General features: G+C 51.8%; 1 protein-coding gene across 1 annotated transcript in view; it reads right to left on the reverse strand.

Annotated features, from left to right (window-relative positions):
• TRPC7 (transient receptor potential cation channel subfamily C member 7) overlaps window positions 1–27,379 on the reverse strand; it is a gene marked incomplete at its 5' end in the record, with an annotated part of 128,444 nt that continues 101,065 nt past the window's right edge. Inside the window, 5 exon segments of the mRNA NM_001145753.1 lie at window positions 1–170; window positions 2,031–2,106; window positions 9,750–9,827; window positions 10,455–10,676; window positions 15,121–15,316. Coding sequence (NP_001139225.1) covers window positions 1–170; window positions 2,031–2,106; window positions 9,750–9,827; window positions 10,455–10,676; window positions 15,121–15,316 — 742 coding nt within the window.

Consider the following 27,379-nt stretch of genomic DNA (forward strand, 5'->3'; position numbering starts at 1 on the left):
CTAAATGTCTTTGCCCTTGTTCACCCGCAGGTGGTCTTTGTTTAAGTTCTTCCCAAATTTCTCACTGAGCTGTTGGATCAGGTCCGCCAGCTCGCCGGTAGCTTGAGATTTCTCTTCAAGAAGCTCATAGCGCAGGCTGGAAATATCTTGCTTGATTTCCTTCAGTTCACCTGCAAGGACAGATGAGAGCTGGGTGAGTATGAGCCTGCAGACGGGGCTCATCCCATAGGCACGTGCGGCGGGAATGTCAGGTTGCTGGCCCAGCCCAGCCCACCAGGGGTGGAGGCGAGGGGACGGGGGCTCTGTTTTGACCTAAGCCCCACCAAAGGGCACATCGATCCCTTTAAGATCTTTCTCCCGTTCCCGGTCCCGCTCCCCACGCAAGGGTTTGAGGCCGACAGAGAAGTCGAGATCCGGGTGTGAAACGCCAGCACGCATGTCACAGCAGGACGGCTAGCATGTTGGTCTTGTAGATTACAGGCAGATTTCAGGGCTCTGACCAACACCTTCATTCACTGGATTGTTTTTTCTCATGCTGCTCTCTGTTTGGTCCTGCCTTTGTTCTTCGCAGGGAGGAGAAACGCCTAAGCCTCTGAGGGCATCGGCTCAGCACAGTGGACCCGGCGGTGGAGCAGCCTCGCAGGAGCGGGGTTTGTCTGGATCACGGAAGCAGCGTGCCTCCCGGCGCCCGGCGCCAGATCTGCCTCCTCCTCCTCCCCTAGCAAGGGACCGCCAGGTGGGGACCTCTGCTTCTCTTATGAACCACATGGGCCTGGGCTGTGGGACTCTTATTAACTGCAGAGGGGAGTCGAGAGGGTCTCTCCTGATACGGTAGATCCTGGACTTAAGTGAGAGGCCACGGCCTGAGCCACATCAGTCATATCTCTGCACCACGCATGCCTTACAGAAGATGCAGAGGCCTTCAGGGTACAGTTTGGCTCCGTTCTGACAAAGGCATACCTCCCCTCTTTTATTGTCATAGGGGCTTCGCTAGAATTCTGGCGGTGTGAAACCTGGGCCGCCCCACCTTCTGTCATCAGTTTCATTATGTCAGTCACCTTACACGCTGCTGGGGGCTGGCTGCCATGGCATCGGGCAGGTGTATATGGGAGACCCAACAGGAGGGGGGTGGGTAATGGGCTGTTGCTTGGCTCCTAGATGGGGTCAGCCCAGCGGTCATTTGGTCAGGCTGGGCCGATCTTCAGGCTGCTCAAACCAGAAGGTCACTAAATGACTAGGCGCCTTCTGGAAGCCCCTGGGGCCCCTGCAGTGGACTTAATGCCTTCATTCTTGGAGGAGGCTGTTTCTGGGGAGCAAATATTTATCCTAGGTGTCTCATGAAGATTAATTACCTGGTATATGGTCGTTTGCTTTTCCCTTAAGAGTAATTGCTTAAAATAGACTGGAAAATAACCCAAACAATGAAAATAACCTAGTTGGAAAACTTCAGTGAGCATCAGAAGGACCTGGTGTTCTTATCACAGTGTAGACCCCGGGCCCTGTTGATTCATTTGATTTGGGTGGGCCGTGGGATCCGCATTCTTAGTAAGTGCTCTGGGGCAGGGTTCTTTGTGAAGCAAGATTCTGAGAGCCTGCAAGACAGGACAGGGCCAGCTGGCATTGAGGCTGTCGCAGAACCTGCAGGTGTGTCGTCTGCCCGTGTCTGTCTGTGTGCCCACGGGATGGGGAATTCTGGGCCGTCCTGAGCTCAGGGACAGGATGCCAGCTCACGGGAGGCAGCCGTGACTGCGGGGAGCAGAACAATGCGAGCAGGGCTCCGTGTCCTGTTGCTGGGACTCAGATGAAGGGGCTATATGCAGAGACGGGAGGGCGGCCTCTAGGGCCAGACAGCCAGCCAGGGAACAGAGACCCCAGTCCCACCATTGCATGGACCCGTGTTCTGCCAACACCCCACTGAGCGGGGAAGCCGAGCCTCCCCAGGAGCACAGCCCCGCCGCCCACAGGACGACTTCAGCCTGCTGAGGCCACGTCCAGCTCCCGCCTTCTGGGAAACGAATCCCATGGCTTACCTTCATTGACTTCGTCGTTTTCTCTGTCCACCTGGGCCTTCAGGACGTATCTTTTAATGAGCCGTTTCATGATTTTCTGAAATGTGGACACAAGAAAGGGGTTAAACGAGCCTGGCTGAGCACAGAGGCAGCCTGTGTGACTCCTTCCTCCCCCAGAGCGCCCGGCAGAGCTGGGGATCCTCCCCTGACCGTGGCCTCACTTTCGAGGGGTTCCCTGTGTGGACGAAAGATGTCGCCTGCTGTCTCAGCAAACAGGACGCTGCAGCCATCGAGCTGTCCCATGACAACCACCCCGGTGGCGAGTCCTGAGGAGATGCAGGGTGGAAGCGGGATGACCATCCTCAAGCCATCAGACACAGCAGCCTCCCCGGACAGGGGGCCCTGAGGAGAGTCGGATGAGCAAACGCAGGATACTGGTCCCAGGGAGCTGAGTGCTCGCCAACGGGATGCTTCCAGGGAGCCCAGAGTCTTGCACCTTCCCGTCCATAGAAAAAGTGCTCACTTCCTTGAGATGCCTGGTTTTCCTTAATTAACAGGAATCTTTCGATGCTCCGACTTGCTCCTGTGTATCCTGACTCCCCGCCTTGCCTCTGCAGAGCCTTCTCTCAGAGGTGCCTGAGATGCTGTGTCCTGGGCTCGAGTCCTCGGTTTTATCCACCAAATAAAACACAATTCTCATCTTTTAGGTTAAGCCTTTTTTTCTTCTTCTTTTTTTTTTTTTTTTCCTCCAGCGAACACCTGCCTCGTGGGGGAGGTTCCAGTCTCTCCGTTTAATGTCCCTCCAGGATTCGTGCCACCTGACCCTGGGACGTGAAAACAGGATACGCTCGGTGGCAGGAGGTCCAGCCACGGTGCTGCTGGAGGGGCCTGGGCCTAGCTCTGCCCTGGCCTTTGCGACCTTAGCCTGCCATGCCCTCCTCCCGGGGCCTGAGCTCTGAAAGGCTTTCTTGTATTTCAGCAACTGATGCAATGGGGGGTGGGGGAGTAAGGCAGCCTTGACAGGCCAGCCCAGGCCGAGCTGCCTCCCCTCCTGGGGAGCCGCTGTGCAGGAGAGGAGGTTCGCTTAGCACACAGTCAGAACCAGGCGTGGAGGAAAAGTCCACTGTACTTTGGAAAATTCCTACCAGAGGCAGAGGCAGAGGCAGAGACAGAGCGGCCAGGCCTCAGGAAGTTTTGCCGAGATAAGCGCATCCCTGAAATCTGGCACGGCCGGAGTCAGGCTGGAGGTTCCACTTATTATGCACGTACTGGATTCTTTAAGCAAAGGAGGCAGGAACAAACACTTCAGAGCCACCAAGAATAGAGCCAAGTGTAAGAAAGACTGCGGGAGGTGAACTTTGGATTTTGCCAGCGAGGCGTTCTGGGGTTACTGTGAAATCGCAGGATTTAAAAATACACTGGTGCCTGAGCCTTCTGAGTCCTGTAGCAGCTGAGCAGTACTGCCCAGAGAGGAGGGTCTCTGCTCCTTGTTGTCTCTGCTGGGGGCCCGCTCATCTGCTTACCCCGAGGCCCGAGGGGACAGAGGCCCGGGGTTGAGGGCCCCAAATTCTGTCCCTGGCACTGCTGTGCGAGGTCAAGCAGGTGGCTTCGTTCTCTGTGACTACACAGGCTCAGGAAATGCTTCTTGCAAGTAGAAGGAAAGCGAACCACTGCAACGCAGGAAGCTGGAGGACTGAACTCGTTATTATCACCAACTAGTGGTCCCCTAGGGGCCTTTCACGGTGATGACCCTGCCAAGGAGGCAACTCCAGCCCCATGGTTCCGAGATGGAATTGGCCTCCAGAAGGCTCTGCCCTGAACTCTGAGCCAGCTCATGGGGGCCAGTGCTGCTCCCCAGCCCCTGCGGGTGGTCTGTGTCTTGGTCTCATTTCAGGCTGATCAGTTAATTAGCAAGTTGCCTTCCTGCTTCCCTTCTCAGAGAGGCCTGCGACTTGTCCTGCTGGTGGTTACACGGCGCTGGGCTTCTCACTGACATTCTTCTAGTCAGTAAGGCCGGTGCCAAAGCTGTGAGAATCTGTGCCTTTCCCTGGGACTCAGGAAGGCCCTTTGCACTTGGAATTGGAGAAACAGAACCAAACAAAATGAACTTTTGTCCTGAACCAGTTCTCATGGGGGGAAAGAACCTGACAAACCAGATAGCCACGTATCTGACGTTCTTACTGAATAAGGAATTCAGAAGTTGGAGTTCCCACTGTGGCTCAGCAGTAATGAACCCGACCAGTAGCCATGAGAACGTGGGCTTGATCCCTGGCCTCGCTCAGTGGGTCAAGGATCCAGCGTTGCCAGCAGCTGCAGCTCCCATTCGACCCCTAGCCTGGGAACTTCCATATGTCGAAGGTGCAGCCCTAAAAAAAGACAAAACAAACAAACGAAAACCAGAGGTATTCTCCTGCACACTTTCAGGCAGACACAAGACAAGGGGATTGGTTAAAGTTTGTTGCTTTTCTTTTTTTTTTTTAAGGAAAAACCTCAAGAATTAGAGGTCCTTCCATAGAGCATTACAGAGACTCTATGATGTAAAATCAGAAGCTGGAGGATGAAAGGGCTTTTCCGAGAGGAGGGAGAATCCACTCACAGCTACGGCAGCCCGCGTAGTCCTCCTGGCTCCGGATGTGCTGTGTTTTAGCACAACACGATGCGACGGATCACTCTAAGAGATTTCATAGGATGTGCTCACTGTTAGTACAAATGGAGCAAGTACTTCCTGCCACCCAGGAGCTGTGTTAGCTTCCTTGACACAGCGACCTCGTGGAATCCCCCCCCGGGAGCCAGGTGAGATGGGGGCGCATGTTGCCATTTACAGACGAGGTCACTGAGGCTCGGCGCACAAGGTCACCTCTCCAAGGCCACACAGCTGGGAAGTGGCAGATCTGGGATTTCACCAAGATGGACACCAAAGTTGGGGCTTCATCCCAGCTTCATAAAAAGGTTACGTGCACGCTGGCTTACGAGGGGACATGCAGGAGACTGGCTCCCATTGGTCACAGGAGGCTTGGGCTGCTTCTGGATACCAACTCGTCCTTCAACAAAGCATGGGGTCTCTTGTGCAAGAGGACGCCTTAGCTCGATTTCAGAGGATGGGTCATGACCCCACAGAAGAGGGTCGCTGGTCTGTCATTGTCAGGAATGCCCGTGGCCCACTCTTGAACCCTGGCATGCGTGATCTGAGCTGAGCTTTCTGCAGACCTGCAGCTCCAAGGGGAGAGCAGCAAAGGTTTGCTTTTCATGAAGCCTCTTAGCGCACACTAGGATTTTAGCGGTTTAATATGGAAGCAGAATCGCATGAGCTCAGCAGACGCACGGGGACCCTTTAACCCTCTTCCGTCGTGCCATTCGTGCCCGGGAGTGACCGCTACCTTACGGGAGAACAGTGTGACTGCCTGTCCGTTGCCTAGAGACCACGTACCCTCAGAAGGACCTTGTCTCCCCTCTGGCATTTCTTTGTTTGCCATCTTGGGATCTGTAGGAGCCAGATCCCGGTCTTGCCCCCAGAAGGCCTGGAATGGTTAGAAAATGCCCAGAATTCTCTTGACCATAAATGCTACATAGGCTCTCTGCTTCCAGAAAGGGCGGACGTTAAAAGCCTCCCTTCCTTCACTCGGTGGGGGGAAAAGCACGTTCCTTTGTGACGAGTGTGAGATCCCTCCTGGCTTAACCTTCCCTAGAGTTTTCACTCCATGGAGATAATCAACTTCACCCCAGTTAACATGGCCCTGGCGGTGCCACCTTGGCCACTTTGCCCTGAGGCATTTAGCAAGTACCGCAGATGAGTGTGTTTCACGATACTCCTCAGGCCAGAGAACTGATGCTGAGGTGTCTGGTGGGTGGGAATGGTTGTGGCCCTGAGACCCACTGCCAGGGAGGAAGGCACACGGTCCCCTCCCAGGCCCCGGGAGCCAGGTGGCCTCTGGCTGCGGCCGGTGCCGGGGGAAGGGAAGGGGACTCTGTGCAGCCAGGGCAGCTGAGGACATAGACAAGGCAGGGAGCACACAGGCTGAAGATGGCAAACCAAGAGGCCTGCAGAGGGAAGGCATATTGCCACCCAGGAAGGGGAGACTGAGGAGCACCTAGAGGAGAGGGGACAGGATGGACGGCAGGATGGGTCATTGGCTCAGGGGGGCTTTATCAGGCCCCAGAACAGGAGAAATCAGCATTGGCAAGCTGTCTATCCCACTGGCTTTGATCTCGACCGGGAAGGTCGTCTAGAAGGAATCAAAGAGGACTCCCCAGTGGCTCTGGGGAAAGGAAGGGACTGCATCATAAAGCTTGGAACTGGGTGTTCCTGGTTGGCTCAGTGGGTTACCAACCCGACTAGTCTCCGTGAAGATGTGGGTTCGATCCCTGGCCTTGCTCAGTGGGTTAAGGACCCAGCGTTGCCGTGAGCTGCGGTGTAGGTCGTAGACATACCTTGGATGCCACATTGCTGTGGCTGTGGTGTATGCTGGCAGCTGCAGCTCCAATTCAGCTCCTGGCCTGGGAACCTCCATATGCCATGAGTGTGGCCCTAAAAAGCAAAAACAAACAAACAAAAAAAACAACAAAAAACCAAAAAACCAAAACGCTGGGGCTTCTTTCAGTGATGGACTGGGCCTGGATTCTGTGGTTCATTTGGGATGCAGCTTGTTTGCTTTGCTCATGAAGGAAATGTCTCCTCAGTGAGTACACAAGGCCTGCACACACCCCAGCAAGTGGGCATGCTGGATCTTGGAACAGGTCAAGGCAGCTTGGATGGGAAGCACGCTTTGGCCATTTTGCCGGTATCATGGTTTTGTTCTGTTGTTTGGTCTCATGTCCAGATTGGGGAAACAATTTTATAAAAGCTAGGAACCAGTTCAGGGCAAAATAACAATTCAGATGCCTGGAAGCCTAAGAGAAGCATGGAAAGCCTCTGAAGCCTGGCAGAAGTGCCTGCCTTTACAATAGAGTCAAAAAGTTGAAGGAATAATAAGCTTTGGATAAACCCAGGACGCATCCAGTTGGAACAGTCCAGCAGATCTAATGGGGACACAAAGTTAAACAAGCTTAACCATTGCATGTGTGCAGCGAGGCTTTTGTCTTACTGCGATCACTCCAGAGTGTCTCGGAACCTCCCGGGTGAGAGGCTGAAGGAGTTTGTGCTCTGGGAGATGGAGGCTCTGGATGTAGCCCGGACATACAGGGAATGAGCCAGGCTCCTCCCAGCCTCGGCACATTTGGAAGTTGCTTTGGGAGGAACGCAAGGTATGGAGGAAGGTGACCCGTGGGCCTGAGAAAAGGGATGCGCTATTTTTAGATCCCTGCCTAAATCCTTCCTTCTGCACTGGCTGCTGCCCCAGGATTGCAAAAGCGCCTTTGTTCCTTGCGTCCTGCCCCCAGGCTCAGCTAGATCTCTTCTTGTGGTTGTCAGACACGGGCGGGGTAGCTTCCAGGAAGGCTCTGGGGCGATACTGTGAAGAGGAATGAGGGACCATTCCCCGGGCAGGAGGGGTGCCCTTCTGAGTCAGATCTCAGGTCCACCAGCCCTGTGATCACAGAGCCTGTGTCCCCTCTGCTGGTCGATGAGGTTACACGCCCTGCCTCTCTCGCAGGCATCTGTGAGAAGGTCCCTGCCCTGGAGTCTTGTCTGCTCCCGGCTGTCCATCCATGTCAGCGCCAGGTTCACTCCTGTGTGAACAGACGACGGCTCAGAAGATGCCCAGATTTGCCTTCACAGGGCTGAGCAAAGGGTGAAGGTGCAAACGCTAGATGCTCTTTGCTTTGTCCTCTGTGGGCTCAGCTCTCTCCCTCCGACACCCACTGGCCCAGTTTTTCTATCTTCTTTTTGGTGACAGTGATTTGAATCGGTCGCCCCCCGGCTTTTCTTGAAGTCACAAAATACGGGTGTGGGGGGGGGAGGGTGGCCTGCTTTCCCAGACCATCAGTCCCCTGAGGCTGCAAACCAGCTAATCTGGGCAAAATCGCAGCAGGAAGCTCTTCGGAGACTGGAGGCTGCAGGGGCTCAGCGACGATGGAAGGCAGACGTGGGATCCGCCGGAGACTGCTCTGCAACACGGACTCATTCATAGGGGATTCATCCTGGATGGAGGACCGGAACCCCACCATCTGTCCTCCTTGATCTCAGCCCCTGATCCTGCTCCACACCCAAGAGAGATGGAACCCTCATCCATTTGGGGTTTCTACCTTTTCCATGGCACAGATGGTCTACATTTCTCTCCAAAAAGCCTCAGAATGAAAATCCTTCCCCTGACCAAAGGATTTGTCCTATAAAATACCTACAGGCAGATCAAGCCGGTCAGGTCCAGTTTTGTGCACAATTAGATACAAGATTTGCCCTTTGCCAGTTTTCAGCCCGTGTCATCTGATAAAACTAAAAGGACTGCGGAGGAGGCACCATCCCTTAATTGTGCACTTAACTCCTCCTCGTGCACAGGCAGCTTCTGAAATACGGATGGAGATTCAATTAGAGAGCTGTGTCTGGAAGATGCTAAGTCGCAATGGCTCCCTCGGGGTTGGTGGCACCAGGACATATCGCCTCGGCCCGAAGGCACCCTCAGGACAGTTTCAGATGTACATCCAGTGGGAAATGGCCAGCATGGATAAGACTGCGGGTCGTTGGGAAGGGACAAGCAGGAATGGAGTGGCCTGCACTCTTCTCATCAATAACCTGTAGTAACCATTTATCGCTGGCTCACTGGCTGATTCAAACTGGTACAGAGATGTTGCATTAATCTCCTAAAGCCAAGTGAGAACTGCAAGCATAAAAGGTCTGCTCATTTTTAGAATGACAGACTTTGCAGGCTGGCAGTCTGAGGTCAGGCACTCACTGCAGACACCGATATCCACCTGGTTGCTTAAGCCGTCCCTGGGGCCACGCTGGGTGCCTGCCTCTCCCTACCCCACGGCCACGGTTCGCATCATATCCCTGTAGCTATGCATCCAGAATGCATACTGAGTCAGTCGGCTTTTCCCCATCACCCTTCTCACACCCCAATCCAAGTCACCATCCCCGGCACCCGGATGACTGTCACATCCTCCTCACTGGTCCCCCTGCTTCCACTCTTGTTGCCACGGGTCTCCTCTCATTAGGGCAGTTAGGTCTTCTTAAAGCAGCAATAAAAATGGATCATTGTCTCCCTCCTCTGAGGTACACCCCCCCCCCCCGCCGCCTTCCTAGATAACTCAGCATCAAATCCCCATCCAGACCTGGCTGGTCCCCCGATTTCAACTCTGACCTCATCGCCCTTCCCTCTGTGTGCTCCCTGAGCCCCAACTGCCCTGAATGTGCCAGGCTTCTCCCCGCTGGCTTTGGCTGATGCCCTGTGGCTGCCTGCTGCTCACTGATGAGGTCTTAGCCAACTCCCCTCTCCTTGATCCTCAAAACCAAATCTAAACAGGGGCTCCCTATTTTTTTCTCCATTTTTGCACCGTACTGTTTTCCTTTTGGCACTCTTATCCATCTGAAGGTGCGTATTTATTTGTGTGTTACACTCATCAATCTGAAGTTACATATTTATTTCTGTCCTTTGTATCTCATCCTCTAGGACTGGAAGCGCCTCTATGATAGGAAGTGTGTCTGTATCCCTAGGGAGCAGCACCTGCCTGGCATATAGTAGGCACCCCATAGATATTTGTTGCATGACAAGGCATGAAGCTGTGTTCTGGGGGGATGACACAGCCGTGTAACTAAATCTATGTCTTAACAGAGTCTACTTCTGCCTGTTCCCAGGAAGGGGTGGTTACCTGGTATCTGGTGGGCTTGCTGAAAGTGTTATTTGCTGTCAGGTTTTCAGAATTCCTCATGCCCGCCTGGTAACGAGTCTTCTGGGGAAAAAAAACACAACACACATAATGTAGGATACGTATAATACATGCTACATACATGCATAGGAGGACCTTGAATAGCACCCACATACGGGGCTGTCTTTAAAATCCATAGGAGGCCACTATCCCCATTCCTGCTTGGTTTCCTGGGGACTCTTGTTCTGTCGGATGTCCGTGGGTTGTGCAGTTATTGTTTGTCACCTTTGTTTGGAAAGCGCTGAGTTAAAGTGACATGGGTATCTTTCCTCCACAGCTCCCCAGAGATTTTAATAGGCTAATAATTGAGAATCTCCAGGAGGAGGAGATAATAGGCAGGGAAGCTTTCTGCCCAGACCTCATACTCTGGATCCTCTCTGGGATGAGATGTTCTGTTTCCGAACCCACGGAGGAGTCCCTCGGCCAGGCAGCTTGCTGCGCCCCAGCCGTGCATCCTTCTACGAAATTGCAGGAGGAGGGTACTGCAGCTTTGCTCAAGAGCTGATTCTGAAATGCACGGTGGGTGGGTGGGTGGGTGGGGGTCTCAGGCTTCCCCTGTATCGGGGCACCCTCTGAATCCACACATAGCACTCCCGCCCCCGCCCCTGCCTGCTGCCTCTCCAGCCCCATAAACGCCATGCCACCTACCCTGAATTTGGAATTCAGCATGCCCATTTCAAGGTCATTTTCACAGCTTTTGGCCTTAGATTTGCAGAGTTTTATGAGGCACATCTTGATTCTCATTATGAGATAATAAAAGGATTTAGGACTTGGCACTAGGTTAAAAGGCGCAGGTAGAGTTCTTCCTTCATCAAAATAAGACAGCCAGAGCTTGGCTCGGGCGAACTTCCACTCCACATCTGCGTCCTCCTGTGGGACAAGCGCAACAAGACCACATTGTCAGAGGCAGGGCTGCCCGACACAGAGAGGAACCACGGAAGTCAGTTTGAATTTTCCAGGAGCCACATTACAAGAAGTAAAAATGAGACAAGCGCAATTAATTTCAGTGCTGCACTTTGTTTAACCCAGTGATCCAAACTGTTGACCTTTCAGCATGTAATCATTATAAAAATTATTAACGAGAATAGATCAGTTACATTTTTTTTGGCACCCGGAGTCTTTGACAGTGGCCTGTATTCTCCTCCTCAGTTTGGACTGGCCACAGTTCCGGGGCTCACTAGACACATGGTTCGTGGCTACCATATCAGGCCACGCTCCCCCACGCCCATATTTCCTACTAGAAAGTGGATCTCTCATTGCTCCGAGTGCTGCCTGCTGAATGCTGCTAAGAAGTCTAGGGTGCCTAGTTCGAGGGGAGTTAACCTGACAGTAGGTGGCCGGAGGGAGTCTGCCCCTGACTTCCTGCTGGTGGTAGATTTCAAGCCCACTGCTGATCTGGCGTCAATCCCAGAATGCTGAGCGGGTCCCCCGAGAGGTAGCAGGTGCGTGTTTTCGCTAGGCAGGCTCCTTGGGCCCCTGTCCTCGGAGGGCAGTGTGAGGCCAGGAAGGAGGCGTGAGGTTTGGAATCAGCTGGACCCTCACTCGCTGTGTGATGTTACGGAGCTGTCTTGGGCTGGCTTCTCTGCACTCGGAGAGGGCACGGCCTCCCTCCCATAAACTCAGCCCTGAGTCTGGCACTGAGTGTGGGTTTGTGAATAGCGGGGTTCTGTCCCCACAGGTACTAGCTCCATTCTAAGGGGCTGTGAGCCCAGTAGGGCCCCCCACCCCCGAGGCTGCCGGGATGCGCCAGGAGAGTGTACGGTCATCAGCAGCAGGCTTGCTTTCAATTCCCGCCTCTGTGCCTTAGGTGCTGGTGACCATGGATGGAGACTCAGCTGCTCGGGGCCTTGCTTTCCTCATCGGTGAAATGAGGATAGTAATCCCTACCTCGAGGCTCTTGGGAGAATTAAAGTGAATGCATGAAAAACACTGTAAGATACTTAGTAAACCCTCAGTAAATATTATTTGTATCCTAAGCTTAATGCAGTGCCTGGAGTTCAGCCTTCAGTTCCTCAGCAAACCTGCTACTGTGTGACCTACAGCGCACCTACTGTGTGCCTGGCCCGTGTTAGTTGGGCCCTGGGGGTGGCAGTCATGCCCTCTTGGAACACACAGCCTGGCCAATGACATGAGTGTGTTAACTCATCAGAGTTAGGGACCCAGGGCTGGGTGCTGGGTGCTGGGGGTCCTGGCCCCTGGGGGAAGGAAGAGTAAGATGGGGAGAGGGTGAGGATGCTGGCAGGAGGGCTTATGTGCCCTGGGTGCTGGGTGCTGCGGGTCCTGATCCCTGGGGCTCAGAGAAGGCTGTCCCTAGGGTGGGTGTTTGAGCTCAGAGCCAAGGGGAGTGGCTCTCCATCAGGTCAGGTGTGGGTGGGTAGGGGTGACAGCAGCCTTGGTGGAGAAACAGTAAGAAGTGTAAACAGCGCTTGGCAGAAAGGCGGCAGGAGGAGCAGGAGAGAAGGAGCTTGAGAGCTGGAAAGTCAGACGCAGGGAGGATCGTTTGTGTTTTTTCATTTTAAGATCAGGATGGTGACAGGAAGGATGAGAAAGGGAGAGGGTGAGGATGCTGGCGGGAGGGCTCATGTGCCCTGGCTGCTCCTCAGGAGGGGAGAGGGCAGGACCCAGGGGCCTGGGGGGTGCTGTCTGCCTGCAGGAGGGCAGTGGGGGTGGGGACTGCAGGTATGGAGTCTGCATATGGGGAACTAGGTGCTCAAGGTCCAGGGACTCAGTCAGCGTTCTCCTGTAAGGATTTACCTATCTGTCCTTCATCAACCTTCACTGTGACCTTGAACACCAGGCAGCAGTGCTCTTGGTCCGTGTACACACACTGCAGCGCCAGTGAGATGGGGGGGGAGGGGGAGGGAGGGGAGGGTGGGTGGGTGGAGGTGGCCAAGGGCTGAGCTGCAGTCTGCTCTCTTTGTTCCCTGGTATCACGCTGTGGTGGGATAACTTGACATCACTTTACAAGCCGTGGGCTTGCTCACTCCCATCTCAAACCAAGGGACATCGCGCATAATAGTCACGTGACATCTCATGTCCCATTCATTTGGACCAAGGCACGATGAGCTCTTTTGAATGGGGCAGAACACCTGTAGCCGGTGCACCGGAGACCTGCTTATTCCCAGCACCATCTGGTTGTGCTTACATGTGGGGAAGCTGAGTCCCAGAAGGACAGGAAAGGCTAGATAGCCACAGCTCATGATCCACAGAGGTGACCAAGCACATAAAACACTTAAAATTTATAGAAGTATGTGTTTGTTGACACAGTGCCGTGTTTTCCTGCTGGTGGTGGGGGTGGCCAGGAGGAGGGGCTGGGGGCTGAGACGGAGGCTTACCCTGTCCTGGCTCTTGTTGCTTTCCCTCGCTCAGTCTGCACTCTTGCAGCGCAGGGCTGCGTAAACCACAGTGTTTAGCCCTCACTGCTTTGGCACATGCTGTTCCTAGCTGTCTAGAATACTCTTTTTTGGAGGGGTGTTGGGGATCAAACGCTCCCCCTTAAAATTCATAGGTTGAAGCCCTAACCACTGTATCTTAGAATGTGATTATATTTGGAGACTGGACCTTTACTAAGGTAATTAAGGTGAAATGAGGCCACAAGGGTGGGGCCCTAATTCCAGAGGACTGGCGTTTTCATAAGGACAGGAGGCGCGACAGACGCCCCGTGCGGACACAGCAAGAAGCCATCCCTGCCAGCATCTTGCTTGGCCATCGCGCCTCCGGAACTGGGAGGAAATAACTTTCTGTTGTTAAAGCCACCCGGGCTGTGATATTTCGTTGTGGAAGTCCTAGCAAACGAATACATGGAAGCCTTAAGTTTTTTCTAGACGCAAACAATTGTTTCTTTTAAAAGACTGAAGCAGACGGGAAAGTCCGCTTTCAAATCTCCTTTCCGATTCAGGGTCTCTCCCTTCCCCAGAGGACATATGCCTTTTCTACCTTTGCTTTGCATGTGCACCTGTGTGTTGTTATGTACATGAGATCTGCCTATGGATTTTTAAAAAATATCAGTTTGCATTTTTTCCACTTAACAAAATCATAGAGGTTTTCTATATCGGCACAAAAAGGTCTTTCTCATTGTCGATAAACAGTATACTAAAGTCTAGGCTGTATCCGTTTATTTAAATGTATTTATTCCTATGACGATGGGCTCTTTTCAAGTTTTTCGTGTAATGAACATCTATGGAAAAATCGTATTTCTGCCCCCAACTGTTGAGTCAAAGGATCAGGGCATTTTATTTCAATTTTGGGTTTATTTAGCTTTGAATAGGTAAAACACGGATGTGATTTTTAGTGTCAAAGGGTATAAAGAGAAAGCCTTTCGATCTGCCATGTCCCCCAACCGCCACCTCTCAACAGGCACCTTTGCTCTGCTTTTCTTGGATACCCTTTCTGGGTGTTTTTCTCTTTGAAGTGATTAGACAATCAAAAGCGAATGTGTTTCTTTTTCTTCCTCTCTCTGTAAAGAGAGTACAATATATACATTGTTCTGCAACTTGATTTTTTTTTCTCTCTACTTAACATTATAATTGGAGGTCTTTCCACATCGGAATAGAAAGAACATGCTCATCCTTGTAAAAAGCTGCACAGCAGCCTATTGTTCAGATGCCTCATAATCTATTTCACTGGATTCCTATTAGCGCTCATTTAGTTTGTTTTTCATTTTCTCGCTGTTCCAAACGAGGCTGCAATCAATAGCTCATGGTTCGTGCATTTTGGATTTTGATAAATTGCCTCCTCATACATTCTCTTGGCTCCCTTGTCTGTCTAGCAAAATTGACTCAGTCTTTGAATGGCCTTCAAGTATCACCTCTGCAGGTTACTCTCTCTGCTTTGCGCCTCCTACACCTGCTGGGACTTCTCTGGCTGTGCTGTTGCTCTGGAATTTGTTGACTGGTGTGCCTGTGCTTCTTACTGGGCCGAGTTAGAGTCTGTTCAAGGGCAGAGGTCGTGTCTTGGTCACCTCTATATCCCCAGCGCCTGGCATACAGTAGGTACTTAATAAGTAACATGTGAGAGGCAGAGGTGACTGTGGGCTGAAAGATAACAGTCACTCTAATTCACCATGGCTCACCTGCATGCTGTCAAAGGGAAGGAGTCGTGACCCTGATTCTTTCTGCCCCTGCCCTGTTGGGCCCCTGCATGCGTGGTGCCAGCCGTGCCTGGAAGTGCTTTTTGGAGCAATCCAGGAAGAATGCCTCTTGTTGACGGTTCTGGCTTCGCATCTCATAGCACGCAGTCACTACCGTGATGGCTGAAAACAGTGATGTAGATTAAACCAAGGGGCAGAGAGTGGGTTTCAGTGAACTGGTCTTACCTCAATTTCCTGATATGAATTGTTGATCATGGCTATTAGCATATTGAGCAGCACAACCACCATGGTGACGTTGTAAACGCCGTAGAGAACGTAGCCGATGTTCTCGATGAATTTGTGGTCATATTTCAGCACCACCGAGATCACTTCAGACAAGCCAAAGATGGACCAGAATAAGGTTTTGAAGCTTTCTTCAACCCTGCGAGGAAACAGACAGTTGACTCAGGTGGTTTGCACCTGCCGACGCTTCTTGCAGGAAGGTTGCCACCACGCAGGTGGCAGTGGTTACCCTGGAGGGGCCGGGGCTGGTTGCTGGGGCCCATATTCTGAAATAATGAGACACTCAGCTTTCTGAGAAGGCTTTGAAGGAGCATGGTAAAAGGCAGGCTCTTTCTTTTCCATTTAGTTCTTTTATTAGGACTCTAGGCTGCCGTATCATTTTTATCTTGTAATTAATTAAACATTTAAAATTAAATATCAGGGCAAATGTTTGTCCTTGTAGGTTATTAGCCTCAGAAAGCACTCTCTTCCTTCCATAGTCTCTTTATCTCTCTTTTAGGGCCACACCTGCGGCATATGGAAGTTTCCAAGCTGGGGGTCAAATTGGAGCTGCAGCTGCCGGGCTACACCACAGCCACAGGCAACACCAGATCTGAGCCACATCTGTGACCTCCTCCACAGCTTGAGGCAACACTGGATCCTTAACTCACTGAACAAGGCCAGGGATCGAAGCCATATCCTCACGTAGACTATGCTGAATGGGTCCTTAACCCGCTGAGCCACAACAGGAACTCCCAATAGTCTCTTGAGTGTCTCTTTGCAGACTATCCAGCCCCGTGAGAAGGGGAAGAGGGTTACTGTTCCCTCACGGAGCCAGCATCGCTGGGCACTGACACAGGGCAGTTCACTTGTCTCATGCCCACTTCTGCAGTGGGCTGGCTTATCACCTCCATCTGACAGATGGAAGTACTGAGGCTCAGAGCCTTCCGTGCCTTTCCCAGGAGTGCTCACCTGGCAAGGGGATGCACATTCAGGCGTGTCTGAGGTTTCTAAAAGCAGGTACTTCCAACCACTGTGATCTACCCTCACCCTGGTTCTGGGTGGTGAGGCCAGGTCCTCTCAACTGGGGATGATGTATCAGGAAGGAGAGGGATGAGTCTGGTGTTTCCGTGTTCATCATATTCCCCAGGTGATTGCCCCAACCTCACCCCGCAGCTCCTTCAGGGTAGACACCGCACGTGCTCTGAGGGCAGCCCGGGGAAGAGCCGGCTTTCAGGACACTGCTCCCTGACACTTTCGAGAATGTTAAGTCACGCTGGTTTTAAGAGTAAGGTCCAGGGAGTTCCTGCTTTGGTGCCGTGGGTTAATGATCTGGCTTATCTCTTTGGCAGCATCATTGGGTGGGGCAGTGGGTTAGGGATCTGGCATTAGGCATAGGTTGCAGCTGCAGCTCACACTGGATTCCTGGCCTGGGAATTTCCACATGCTGTGGGTGTGGCCAAAAAAAAGAAAAAAGAGTAAGGTCCAAGCACATTTTCATAGTCTATACTTGGGGGGGTCTGCTCCTATATCAGGTTTGTGACACAGAATCCAATTAGAAAGCTGGATTTTGGTTGGCTGGTTTAGATTGTGCCCGTGTATGTGATAACATCTGAGTGGGTAAGGGCAGGTCTCTTCGTTTGCATCCAGATTTGGGGAACTATTATGAGAAAGCCCTTTGTTTTTTCTCTTTAACATTTCAGATTTTTAGCACTCACCCACAAATGGCCAGGATTAGCTAGATCTCAGAAAAAAAAAAATCAGTGTTTTTTAAAGATTGGTATTTATCTGACAAGATGCACAAAAATACTAGTACTCGTTACTTTGGCTAAAAAATCCAACACTGACTTGCATGAATTTTCAGGTCTCTTATGTGTGAGTGTGTGTGTGTGTGTGAATGTGTGTGTGCCTAGCCAGCTGTTTGCTCATTCCCTGTGTACCCCAGAGTCTGAAAACTGCACACTGAACTGAGTTTTTGCTGCCATTATTATTATTATTATTATTATTTTTTAAATCTGGGGGTTTGGAATGTTTAATTTATGTTAGTTTTCATAAGAAGGAATTTATTGGGGTTTTAGAAGACTGGGTATCAAGCTATAGCGTTAGAGCTCCAGCTCCTGATGCTGCTCTGAGAAGTGGGGGAGAGTCTTTCCTCACAGAAGAGGCAGCATCCGTTTTGGTGAACAAGACGCCGTTCAAGGTGTGGGCGAGATTCACTGCAGGTATTGCCTCCCGTTAAGAAGCAGTCTTTGAGTTATCACCCTACTTACTGGCAGGGAACAGTGGCAGAGAGAATCTAAAACCACTGAATGAGCCCAAGCCCAGAACTGGAAGGAGATGGCAGGACGTGATTGCTCTGACAGTTGGTTCCTTTTATCTGCAGGCCCAGGTGAAAACCAGACTGTCCGAGGGAGGGGCTGGGCCCACAAGTACTGGTCCAGGGTAATAGGCTTATCATGAACCACATAAGAAATGGATAGTCTGTCCAACTGAGAGACCTTTTACAGAAATGCATTTTCCCTCTCATACCTTGGAAAACCCCACTAAATCTTTGGCTGATATAAGTAAAGCAAGAAACTCTAAGGGATTCTAGAACACATCCAAGAAAGCCTGCATTTTTTTTTTTTTTTGGTCTTTTTAGGGCTGCACCCGTGGCATATGGAGGTTCTCTGGCTAGGGGTCCAATCGGAGCAGTTGCCACGGGCCACAGCCACAGCCACAGTCACTTGGGATCTGAGCAGTGTCTGCAACCTACACCAAAGCTCACTGCAATGCTGGATCCTTAACCCACTGAGCAGGGCCAGGGATTGACCCCGCATCTTCATGGATACTAGTTGGATTCATTTCCACTGCACCACAACGGGAACTCCCCCCTTCCGCATTTTGATTAGGGAAAATGGCCTAGATTCAGCTTGCAGTTTCTTCTCATTTGCTGCTAGCTGTGCATTGTGTTACTGAGTGGTGATTTAGCCCTGGGGCCCTCAGTTAGGCATCTCTGGTCATAATCTGGAGGGGGCAGAGCTGGCCCATGAAGCAGCCTGTGTTGCAGTAAAAGAATATTACAGATCCCTAAACCTGCGCCACTGCTCCTCCTCTCACACCCCCATCCCCAGGCTGGGAAGGCTCATCTGGTCCCTTTGTTTGGCTTTCAGTCATCATGCCTGTTTGAGTTCTCTTCTATAGCTGCAGGATGCACCTCTGTATTTTTTTTTTTTTAAGGTGATTTTTATTTTTGCCATTATAGTTGGTTTTCGGTGTTCTGTCACTGTAAGGCCAAGTGACCTAGTCACACATACACATATACATTCTTTTTCTCACATTGTCCTCCATCATGCTCCATCACACGTGACTGGATATAGTTCCCTGTGCTATACAGCAGGATCTCATTGCTTGAATTTGGCCATGACCTCCAGGAGAATCTAATGACACGTGGCTCAGACTCACTGTGATTGCCAGAACAAAAGTGACACCCCCTCCCCACCCCTCAACCCCCAAACAAAAGCTCTCAGCATTGAACTGGCCAGGAAGGGATCTTAGCCAAACTATGCTCCCCGCTGCCTCACTTTTCAGCAGCCCAGGGAAGTTCCTGGGCCAGGGATTAAATCTGAGCCACATCTGCGACCTATGCCTCAGTTGCAGCAACACCGGATCCTTAACCCATGGTGCTGGGCTGAGGAATCACACTGGCCATGCCACAGAGATGAGCTGGATCATTAATCCACTGTGCCACGCACGGCAGGAACTCCCAAACGATGCATTTTCAACAAACTCTTCTAAGTTCTTTCGGGAAGGTCTAGAGCTCTTGCTTCCTCTTATTACAGGGCAAAATGAGTGGTGGTAACAAAGACTTCCTTAAGGATAAAGCCAGGTTCATTGTCCTGGATCATCCAAAATGGCTCGATTCATTCCTGAGATCTCTTGGCTCTTTCATTGGTACCCAAGCCTCTTGACATGCAGGGGACTAGCAGAACAGACTATTTTTTGCAGTTGTTGTTTCTCAGAAGGGACCTTATAGGCTGAATTTATGCCCCATTAGCTGGGCTGAGTGGCAAGCAATACAATATTTCATCCATAGTTTTCAAACCGTATAACTAAACAAATTCTGCATGGAAATGAAGCATTTAAGGTTGAAAAATCACATGATCAAAAAGCCAGAAAAAAATACTGGTATTTATATAATCGTGATCTGGCAGAGGTTTCAGAAGCTACAAACGGAAAGACTGAAAGATATGCTCATATAAAATGTTACTCCTATATGGTGAGTAAAAACATACAAAGTAAAAATAGAAGCCTAAAGACTGAGGGGAGGATTTGTATGTGCAACACCCAAGACAATGGATGATGTCTTTCTTACATAAAGAGCTCCTCTAACTCAATCTGAAAATGACAGCCATCCTTGCTGACAAAAGGGGACAAAAACTCCCAGGAAAACTTGATGCTTTTGGGGGTGACAGGCGTGCTACCAGTGACTTGATAGGTCAGGCTGCTGGCATCTTCTGGTTGAACAGGTAGCAGGAAATAAATGAAACTTGTCCTCAGTGCCCTGAGTGGAAAAAGACTTACCTTGACCTGGGAAACCTGTAATAACACATTCTCAGAGAGAAGCCTGGCCTTGAATAGGAGTCGGTAGTACATTCCTGACCCCAAGAGCTTGGCCAGTGGAGCCAGCCCCAGTGTCTCGTGAGGTTATGTGGCTCTCTGAGTCATGCGCTAAACGCCATCCACAGTTTTCAGGAGCTACGGGATACAGGGCGCAGGGCAGAAGACCAGTCGCCGCAGAGGTCTGGGCTGTCTTTCCAGAAGAAAGTATCTTGCAGTGGATTTAGTTGATGTTCGCCCAGAAGCCACATATCTCATTAACAGCCCTCTCTGTCCTCTAGCTGGTCTCCAGGCTAAACGTGAGCTTCTTTCCTGATAGGGATGGTGGCTCCTGGTTCCACGTCTTCCCCCGCCCAGTCTGGCTGCCTACGAGTTTGCCACAGATTCCTTCAATGCTGTCAGTCACAGGAAGCTCCCCAGAGACAGCTGGAGGACTAAGAAAGCAGAGGTGCTTGCACTGCGTTCCATTCCCAGCCCCCATCACCGATTGGCCGTGTGACCCGGGGCAGGTTACAAACCCTGCTTGAGCCTCAGCTTACTCATCTGTGACAGAGATGATGGGGCCTTAGAATCAAGCTGCTGCGCAGATGAAACGAGCAACCCAGGTAACGTGTATGGTGAGAGTCTGATAAATGGTAGCTCTTCGTTTTATTCATTTGTTCGTCTGCCAGATGTGCCCTGAACTCCGACTCTATGCCAGGCACCTTACCAGGTGAGGAGGCGGCAGGGCACACAGCCCACAGAGGTCCCTGCCTAAAGCAAGCCTACTGGGCTGGGCGGCGTGTGCTCCAGGGCTGGGGGCAAGGATGTTTCCCCGCTGCCTTGGCCAGGAACATGTCCAACCCCATCAGCCCCACTCCACGCAGGGCTGAACGGAATTAACCATTTGGCTGCATATGGTCTTTTCTGAACAAGTCTCATTTTCCTTCTTCTCTGCAAAGATCCTTGCCAACCCTTGATTTCATGCAAATCGTCTTTGTGATTTCTCCAGCCCCTGCTGTCTTTGACTCTTTGACTCCGGGCTTGCGGTGGAAGGGGCTGAAACTTCATCAATAGGCTACCCCAGCATAAGAAGTGCTCCTGATGAAGTCAGGGGAGGGGAAGCGTGCCTGAGAGGGTGTGGAATAATCATCAACATCCTGATTCACCCTCCTCTTGTAGGCGGGGTGGCGGGGGCAGCCTAGGGAGGTTGGGGCTGACTTGTCAGGCAGAAGGCGGGAAGAGGTAACCGGCTCTCCACCAGGTCTGTCTCGCCGGGATAATGGGGCTTTAATAACAGGTTGCCTGAAGAGGCAGTTGTGTAAGGGCCTCAGAGAACAAACAGATCCCCAAGGCGAGGGTTTCGGGTGATTGTTATGGAAATTGCTGCTTCTACAGAATGCCAGGAGGCCCTCCCCGCGGTGTCATGGAACCCTGCCCCCCACCCCAAACCATTCAGTTCAACTACCTACCCGAAGCTGCACAGAGCAGGCTCACATTAAGCAGGAGGATCCATTCCTGAAAGGCTGTGCCTCAGGTTAAAGGATAAGAGCTGGCCTTGTGGCTAGAGTCCTGCTGAAGCAGAAACAAGGCTCACCTGCCATCCCAGCGGGCGGCTGCAAGAAGGGGCTTGCAATCTAGAAAGACCCGCCTGAGGGAGGGCTCTGCTTCTCTAATGCCTAGACCCGGAGACAAGAGCAGTGGGACCCGGCTTGAGGGCAGTCAGGGCAGGAGTGTCAGGTGCCTGAGGCAGTCTGGCCCTCACCCCCGCCGTTATCCTCTGAATCACCTCCTGGTTCACCTTGGGTCCTAAATGAGGAATGATTTCGCCAGTCCAGAAGCAGAGGGGTCTGGCCCCAGGGCCCTGCAGCTGGATTTATTCACACTGCAGCTTGGCTCTGACTCTCCTCCTGGTAGCCTGGGGGCTCCTTGAGGGCAGAGCGATGTTTTTTTTCCCTTTGAACACCCAAACCTAGCACAGAGCCTGGCACCCCGAAGGGGTCCTTTGACTGGATGGAGTCCCCGTTGCACATCTGGACTTCCTGTCCCCGACCCCAGGGTTGAGGGGGGCTCTGGTGGAGCAGTCAGAGAGCAGGGACTGGGTGGGACTGTGAGCTTCTGGCCAAATAACTAAGCCTCTCTGTGCCTCTTTTTTTTTTTCTTTCTTGCTTGCTGAGAACTGAGGATGCAATAATCTCTACATCCTAGGGTCGGCGTGAGGATTAAATGAGTTAATAGAGAGCGTGTGAAGTGCATAAAACACTGCCTGGCACATAACCAGTGTGCAATAAATGTGACTCACGTTAGTGTGAGTTTGTTTTTCGCCCTAGCTGTCATAGGCTCCAGCATCAGGCTGCAAGACTCTGCAATCAGTTCTCGGAATAATCCCTTAAAAATGTCAATCGGATCCTGCCTCTCTCCTTTAGGGGCTCTCCAGAGGCTAACAATTCTAGTCACCCAGCCGGGGCTCCCCTGCCTCTCTGCCCGTCCAGTCCCCCTTCTCCCCACGAATGGCTGCCCACCGCGTTCTTCTCGCCTATCAGACTCTAAAGCTAATTTTCACAGGCTCAGGTCAGCCTTTTCTGTGTTCACAGGAGGTCCTCTCCTAATTAATCTTTGGCTCGGCGTCTTAATTTCCTCGCTCGCTCTTAGCACTTCATCTAAAACGATCTCATCTCTTTGTTTTCATCATCATCATCATTTTCCTCTTCCCTCTTTTCCCACTTGCAGCGATGCGACCTCTTTGAGGTCGTGACTTGCTCACTGCTCCGCCTTCCTGCCCCGAGCAGTGCTCAGCTCACCCTGGGGGCCCAGGGAACTTTCTTCCTCGAGGAATAACTGAAGCTGGGAAACTGAGGCGCCTGGTGATGTGGTCTCGGTCAGCTTGCCTCGGACCCACTTCGCAGCTGCTTTGCATCATATTCTAGAGCTAACCCTGGACAGTCCTGTTTCCTGTCACGCTGTCACTTTGAAGAATGACCGTTTAAATCTTATCGCCATCCTAGAACTGAATTTCAGTGAACAAAAGAGAGGGCTTTCCCCCTTTAGGATGCTACAGTCAGGCTGAGGACAAGACCGAGGACTTGGCCTGCGGACGTGCTGTGAAGGCCCCGTCCCCAAAGGCACAGTTTCTCTGTTTCATCATCTTTTCCCCCAAAACTTTGTGGGCTCTCAGCCTGTTCCAGAAGCTCACAGGCAGCAGGCTTTGAAAATTCATGTCATGAAGAAACATGAGGAGAGGGTATCAACATTATATGATGGTAGAATGTCTGCTTCTAACAGGCATAACCATTCTTCTAAAGTAGCTCAGGGAAAGATCTGTATTTTATCACTTATTGGAGAATTATGCACATATAAGAACAGAGAGTAGACCCAACTGTTCTTTTTTTTTTTTTCTTCGGACACCTAAAGGCTATTTCCAGATGCCCAGCCTCTCTGAGCCTGACCTGGGCCCTGACACTGACCACGGCTGTCTGCTCCATCAAGGGCTGGGCCTCTGTGCTACTTTTCTCCACGTGAAAATGGGCATAATGAGTTCTCGTTCCCCGCACACTTGTGCCGAACTTGAGTTTGTAAGACGGAAGGTGAGATGATGACTTTCAAATTATAGGGAAGTATGACGATGACACTTCGGCACCAGGGATGCCCATATTTTCACACGGACCCGGGGTCCTGGGAAAACGGCTCCCCTGTGCGGCCCAGGAGGCTGACGCCGTTCCACATGCCTGCCCGCCCACACACTTAGCGGGCCTGGCACAGAGAACACGGCCGAGGCCACGGTCCTGATGCCACACTGATTTCTCTTCACCGGCCGTTGGTTATAGTGAGTTTTACAAGAGCAGATGATGTCATTCAGCCCCGGCTGCCCCAGCAGGACCTCCTCTGCAGCTGGATCCTTCTTGGAGGGCTGGCCCTTGGCAGCCAGGGGGCCCCTCAGCCCCATCACTCCCTTCTGGATGTTTCTGGGCCTACATGGCTCACCTGATTGTCTCCCTTTCCCCCACTTCCTTGGGCCAGGGGAGTCTCAGGCTCTCTGTTTGCAGAGCATAGCATGGCGTTTTTAGCTGAAGAACCCCATTCACCCCTTAAGCAAGCCTTCCTCCTCCCTGTGCTGCCCAAGTGCCCTTTGATGATGATCCCATGGTGTACTAACTGAGGCTCTCCTCCTTTTCCCCCTAGAATTCCCTTCCTGTCTCTGAGTTCCTCGGGGATGGGAAGATTGTCTTATTAATCTGTATGATGTGAGGGCCATACAGGGAGCCGCTGCTCCATCGTGTTTGTCAAGTCAGTAAGCATGCTGGGAACAGAAACCTGCAGGGGACAGTCCCAGGCTGCTTAGTGAGACTTGAGATGTGTAGAATCATCAGGTTCCCAATGATAATCAAAGCCTGCACTGAGCACACTAGTCTTTGGAATTTAGTGTCACAGGAAAGTGACCCAGCTTGGAAAGGCACTCGGCGTCTACGGCAGAGCATAGGCCCTGGTGTGGGAGTGGAGGAATTTCAGGTCACAAGTGCAGGATGGGCTTGAGGCCATGCAGGTCTGGGTTCAAGTCCTCCTCTCGGCTCTGAGGTCCTGGGCAAGTGCACTGTCTCTCTAAGCCTCAGCTTCTCGGTAGCGCTATCTGTGCCACTCCCTTGTCATGTGGATTAAACCAGAGAGCAGATCACGGATTTGTCACCAGGTGTTCAACGACAAGGGAGTGTGGTGGTCCTGGGCCAGAGTGTGTGTGGGCAGAGTGTCCAGGAGCCTTTGCTTAAGCCCCACTGCCCGTCTCCAGGTTTCCTGGAAGGAGGGGCTGGCTCTCCTGCCCCAGGTGTGCATAGGGTTCTCTCTGAATACAGAGTGTGGAAATTTTCCATAACTGCCATAAAAACCCGAAGCTTCTAATTTTGCCTAGCACTGCTAAAGCTCCTTCCCTTAAAACGATTCCTGGGGAGACAGAGTAACTGTAAGAGAGGTATTTTTTGATTAGAAATGTCTCAGCCCAGCTATGCTATGAAGTTAATCCACAACAGCCTGTACAAAGGATTGATTGGGATTTTGTTTTTGAGGGTCGGGGCCTCCATTTAATCCCCAATGAAAATTAAGTGGTGGATGGAGCTCCCACGGTGGCTCAGTGGGTTACGAACCTGACGAGCATCCATAAGGATGTGGGTTCGATCCCAGGCCTCGCTCAGTGGGCTTAGGGTCTGGCATTGCTGTGAGCTGCAGTGTAGGTCACAGACGTGGTGGCTTGGATAGCACATTCCTGTGGCTGTGGCATAGGCTGGCAGCTGCAGCTCCTATTGAACCCCTAGCCTGGGAACCTCCATATGCCACAGGCGTGGCCCTAAAAGAAAAATTAAGTGGGGGAGGTCGAGTTCACCCAAAGGGAAGACCAGGAGCCCATCCTGGGTTGTGTTAGAAGGCCTGTCACTTCCAGCTCTGGGTCCCCTCATTGCCCCCAGCCTCTCCCATTCTTTGTGGACCTGTCCTGCATGTCACCAATCTGAGCAGAGGAAAGGCTACCCCTTTTCTATGCGTTCTCCCCCATGTGTATTTCACTAGTGAGCCAAGGACCTGTGTCTCTCTTTCCACACTGCGGCGAGGCTGCTGGACCCCAGGGTCTCCACATAATCCCGCAGCTGAAAGCCTGTGCCTTACAGGCCAGGTTGGCTGCAAAACACAACTCCAACAAGCAAATCCTATTTGTCTGCAGACTTTCATGATAAAAGCAAAGCTATGTTCCCAATAAAAACAAGATTTCTTTCTTTTTTTTTCCCCCGCTCTTTAGGGCCACACCCGCGCCACCTGGAAGTTCCCAGGCTAGGGGTCCAATTGGAGCTACAGCTGCTGGCCTATGCCACAGCCACAGCCACGCCAGATCTGAGCTGTCTCTGCGACCTACACCACAGCTCACAGCAATGCCAGATCCTTAACCCACTGAGTGAGGCCAGGGATTGAATCTGTGTCCTTGTGGATACTAGTCGGGTTCATTAACTGCTGGGCCACAAAGGGAACTCCAATAAGAATAAAATTTCTTTCTTTCCTTTTTTTTTTTTTGCTCTTTAGGGCCACACCTGTGGCATATGGAAGTTCGAAGTCTAGGGGTCAGATCAGAGCTACAGCTACCAGCCTACACCGCAGTCACAGCAATGCAGGATCTGAGCCATGTCTGTGACCTACACCACAGCTCACGGCAACGCCGGATCCTTAACCCACTGAGCTAGGCCAGGGATGGAACCTGCGTCCTCATGGATACTAGTTGGGTTCGTTAACCATTAAGGGAACTCCATGAAGAACAAAATTTCTAACAGGTGGAATTTTGAGAACTTGAAGAAGAGACGAGACATTCTCGGGCAATCTCCCCTTCCCTTCTTCACCCCCATCTCAGGACACTTAGATTTCATACTGAGAGCGTAAAACGGGTCTGCACACCTTGTCTTCCTCCACTCTGGTCACGGGCAGCTTCTAATAGAAGTGAGCTGCCAGCAGGTGCCTCTCTGCCACCCCCCAGTGACCCTGAACACCCTGTCCCTGTGCCTCCCCTCATGCCAGCCCCCAACATGGGAGCGGCTGGGAAAAAATTACCCAGACCTTTGAGGGAGCCCTTGATTCTGGAGGGAAAGGCAGCTGGAGAATTGAGAACTGCTCCTAGGATTTGACTTCAAACCCTGCTCTCTGCTGGATCCAGTCGCCTATTCTGACTGCACTGGGCCTGAAATTCTACCAATAACATACTCACTTAGGTTAATGAGTTTTTTTGTTTTTCTTACTGCGCAGAGCTGAGAGTGGTCTCTGTCTCTGCAGTCAGCATTTCTCGCTATGTGGTCCTAAGACCACCCCATATCAGGATCCCCCGGTGCTTGTTAATGCAGACTTCTAGGCCCTACCTGGACCAGTTGTCATTAGACCCTCTAAGGGGCAGGGCATGGGAGGGCCTGGTTCAGCCATCTCCCCAGAGGATTCTGGTGCGAATTAGAATAGTAATTGAGAAATACTAGTCTCAATTAAGACTGCTCATGCTGTGTGTTTATTTGTACCTTGGGCAGAATTAATTGTCTGGTTTTCTCTCCCTGCCCTCACTAGGTCTTTTGGGTGGGGGGCATGGGACTTTGGGGGTGGGGAGGGAGGTATATGATTCTGGAACTGGAACAAACTGGGGGTTAGGCCAGGGCTTGGCTGAGGGCTGTGGGTCTGTCTTTGGTGGAGAAGCTTTTCTTTTTCTCTTTGCTGTTGTCCCAGGCTGCCCCTACCCCTCTCATTTGGGCCCGTGCTCTGACTCAGTGGGATTTGTGTGGGACTGGCTTTTGTGAGCTGGGCCCACACCTCAAGGGGAGCAGGGCTCTTAGGAGACAGCTCTCTGTGGGTTCCTAAGGGCTGACTTCTCAAAGTGGACTACTGAACAGCCCTTCGGGACCCATGCTGTCCTTGAACCTGGCTTGGTGGGGTTGGAGATGTGCGGGGGGATGGGGGAAGGGCACCTGCAGGTGCTCCAGCCCAAATTTCCCTTCTGTTGGGTTGAGTCTTCTGACTCTACAGAAACTGCTGAGAGGACCCACCTTACCCTAAAGCTCCAAATTCCACAGACAGAGGGTCCCCTGGGGGTGGGTCCCAAGCTGGGCAGGGTGGCCTGGGTATGGGCCATGAGGCATCATTTGAG

This window comes from Sus scrofa, chromosome 2 (genome assembly GCF_054392235.1).
Source record: "Sus scrofa isolate SSC_HxYL_T2T_F1_AM1 chromosome 2, Sscrofa_HxYL_maternal_Yorkshire_Landrace_v2.0, whole genome shotgun sequence".
In the NCBI taxonomy this organism is placed as follows: domain Eukaryota; kingdom Metazoa; phylum Chordata; class Mammalia; order Artiodactyla; family Suidae; genus Sus; species Sus scrofa.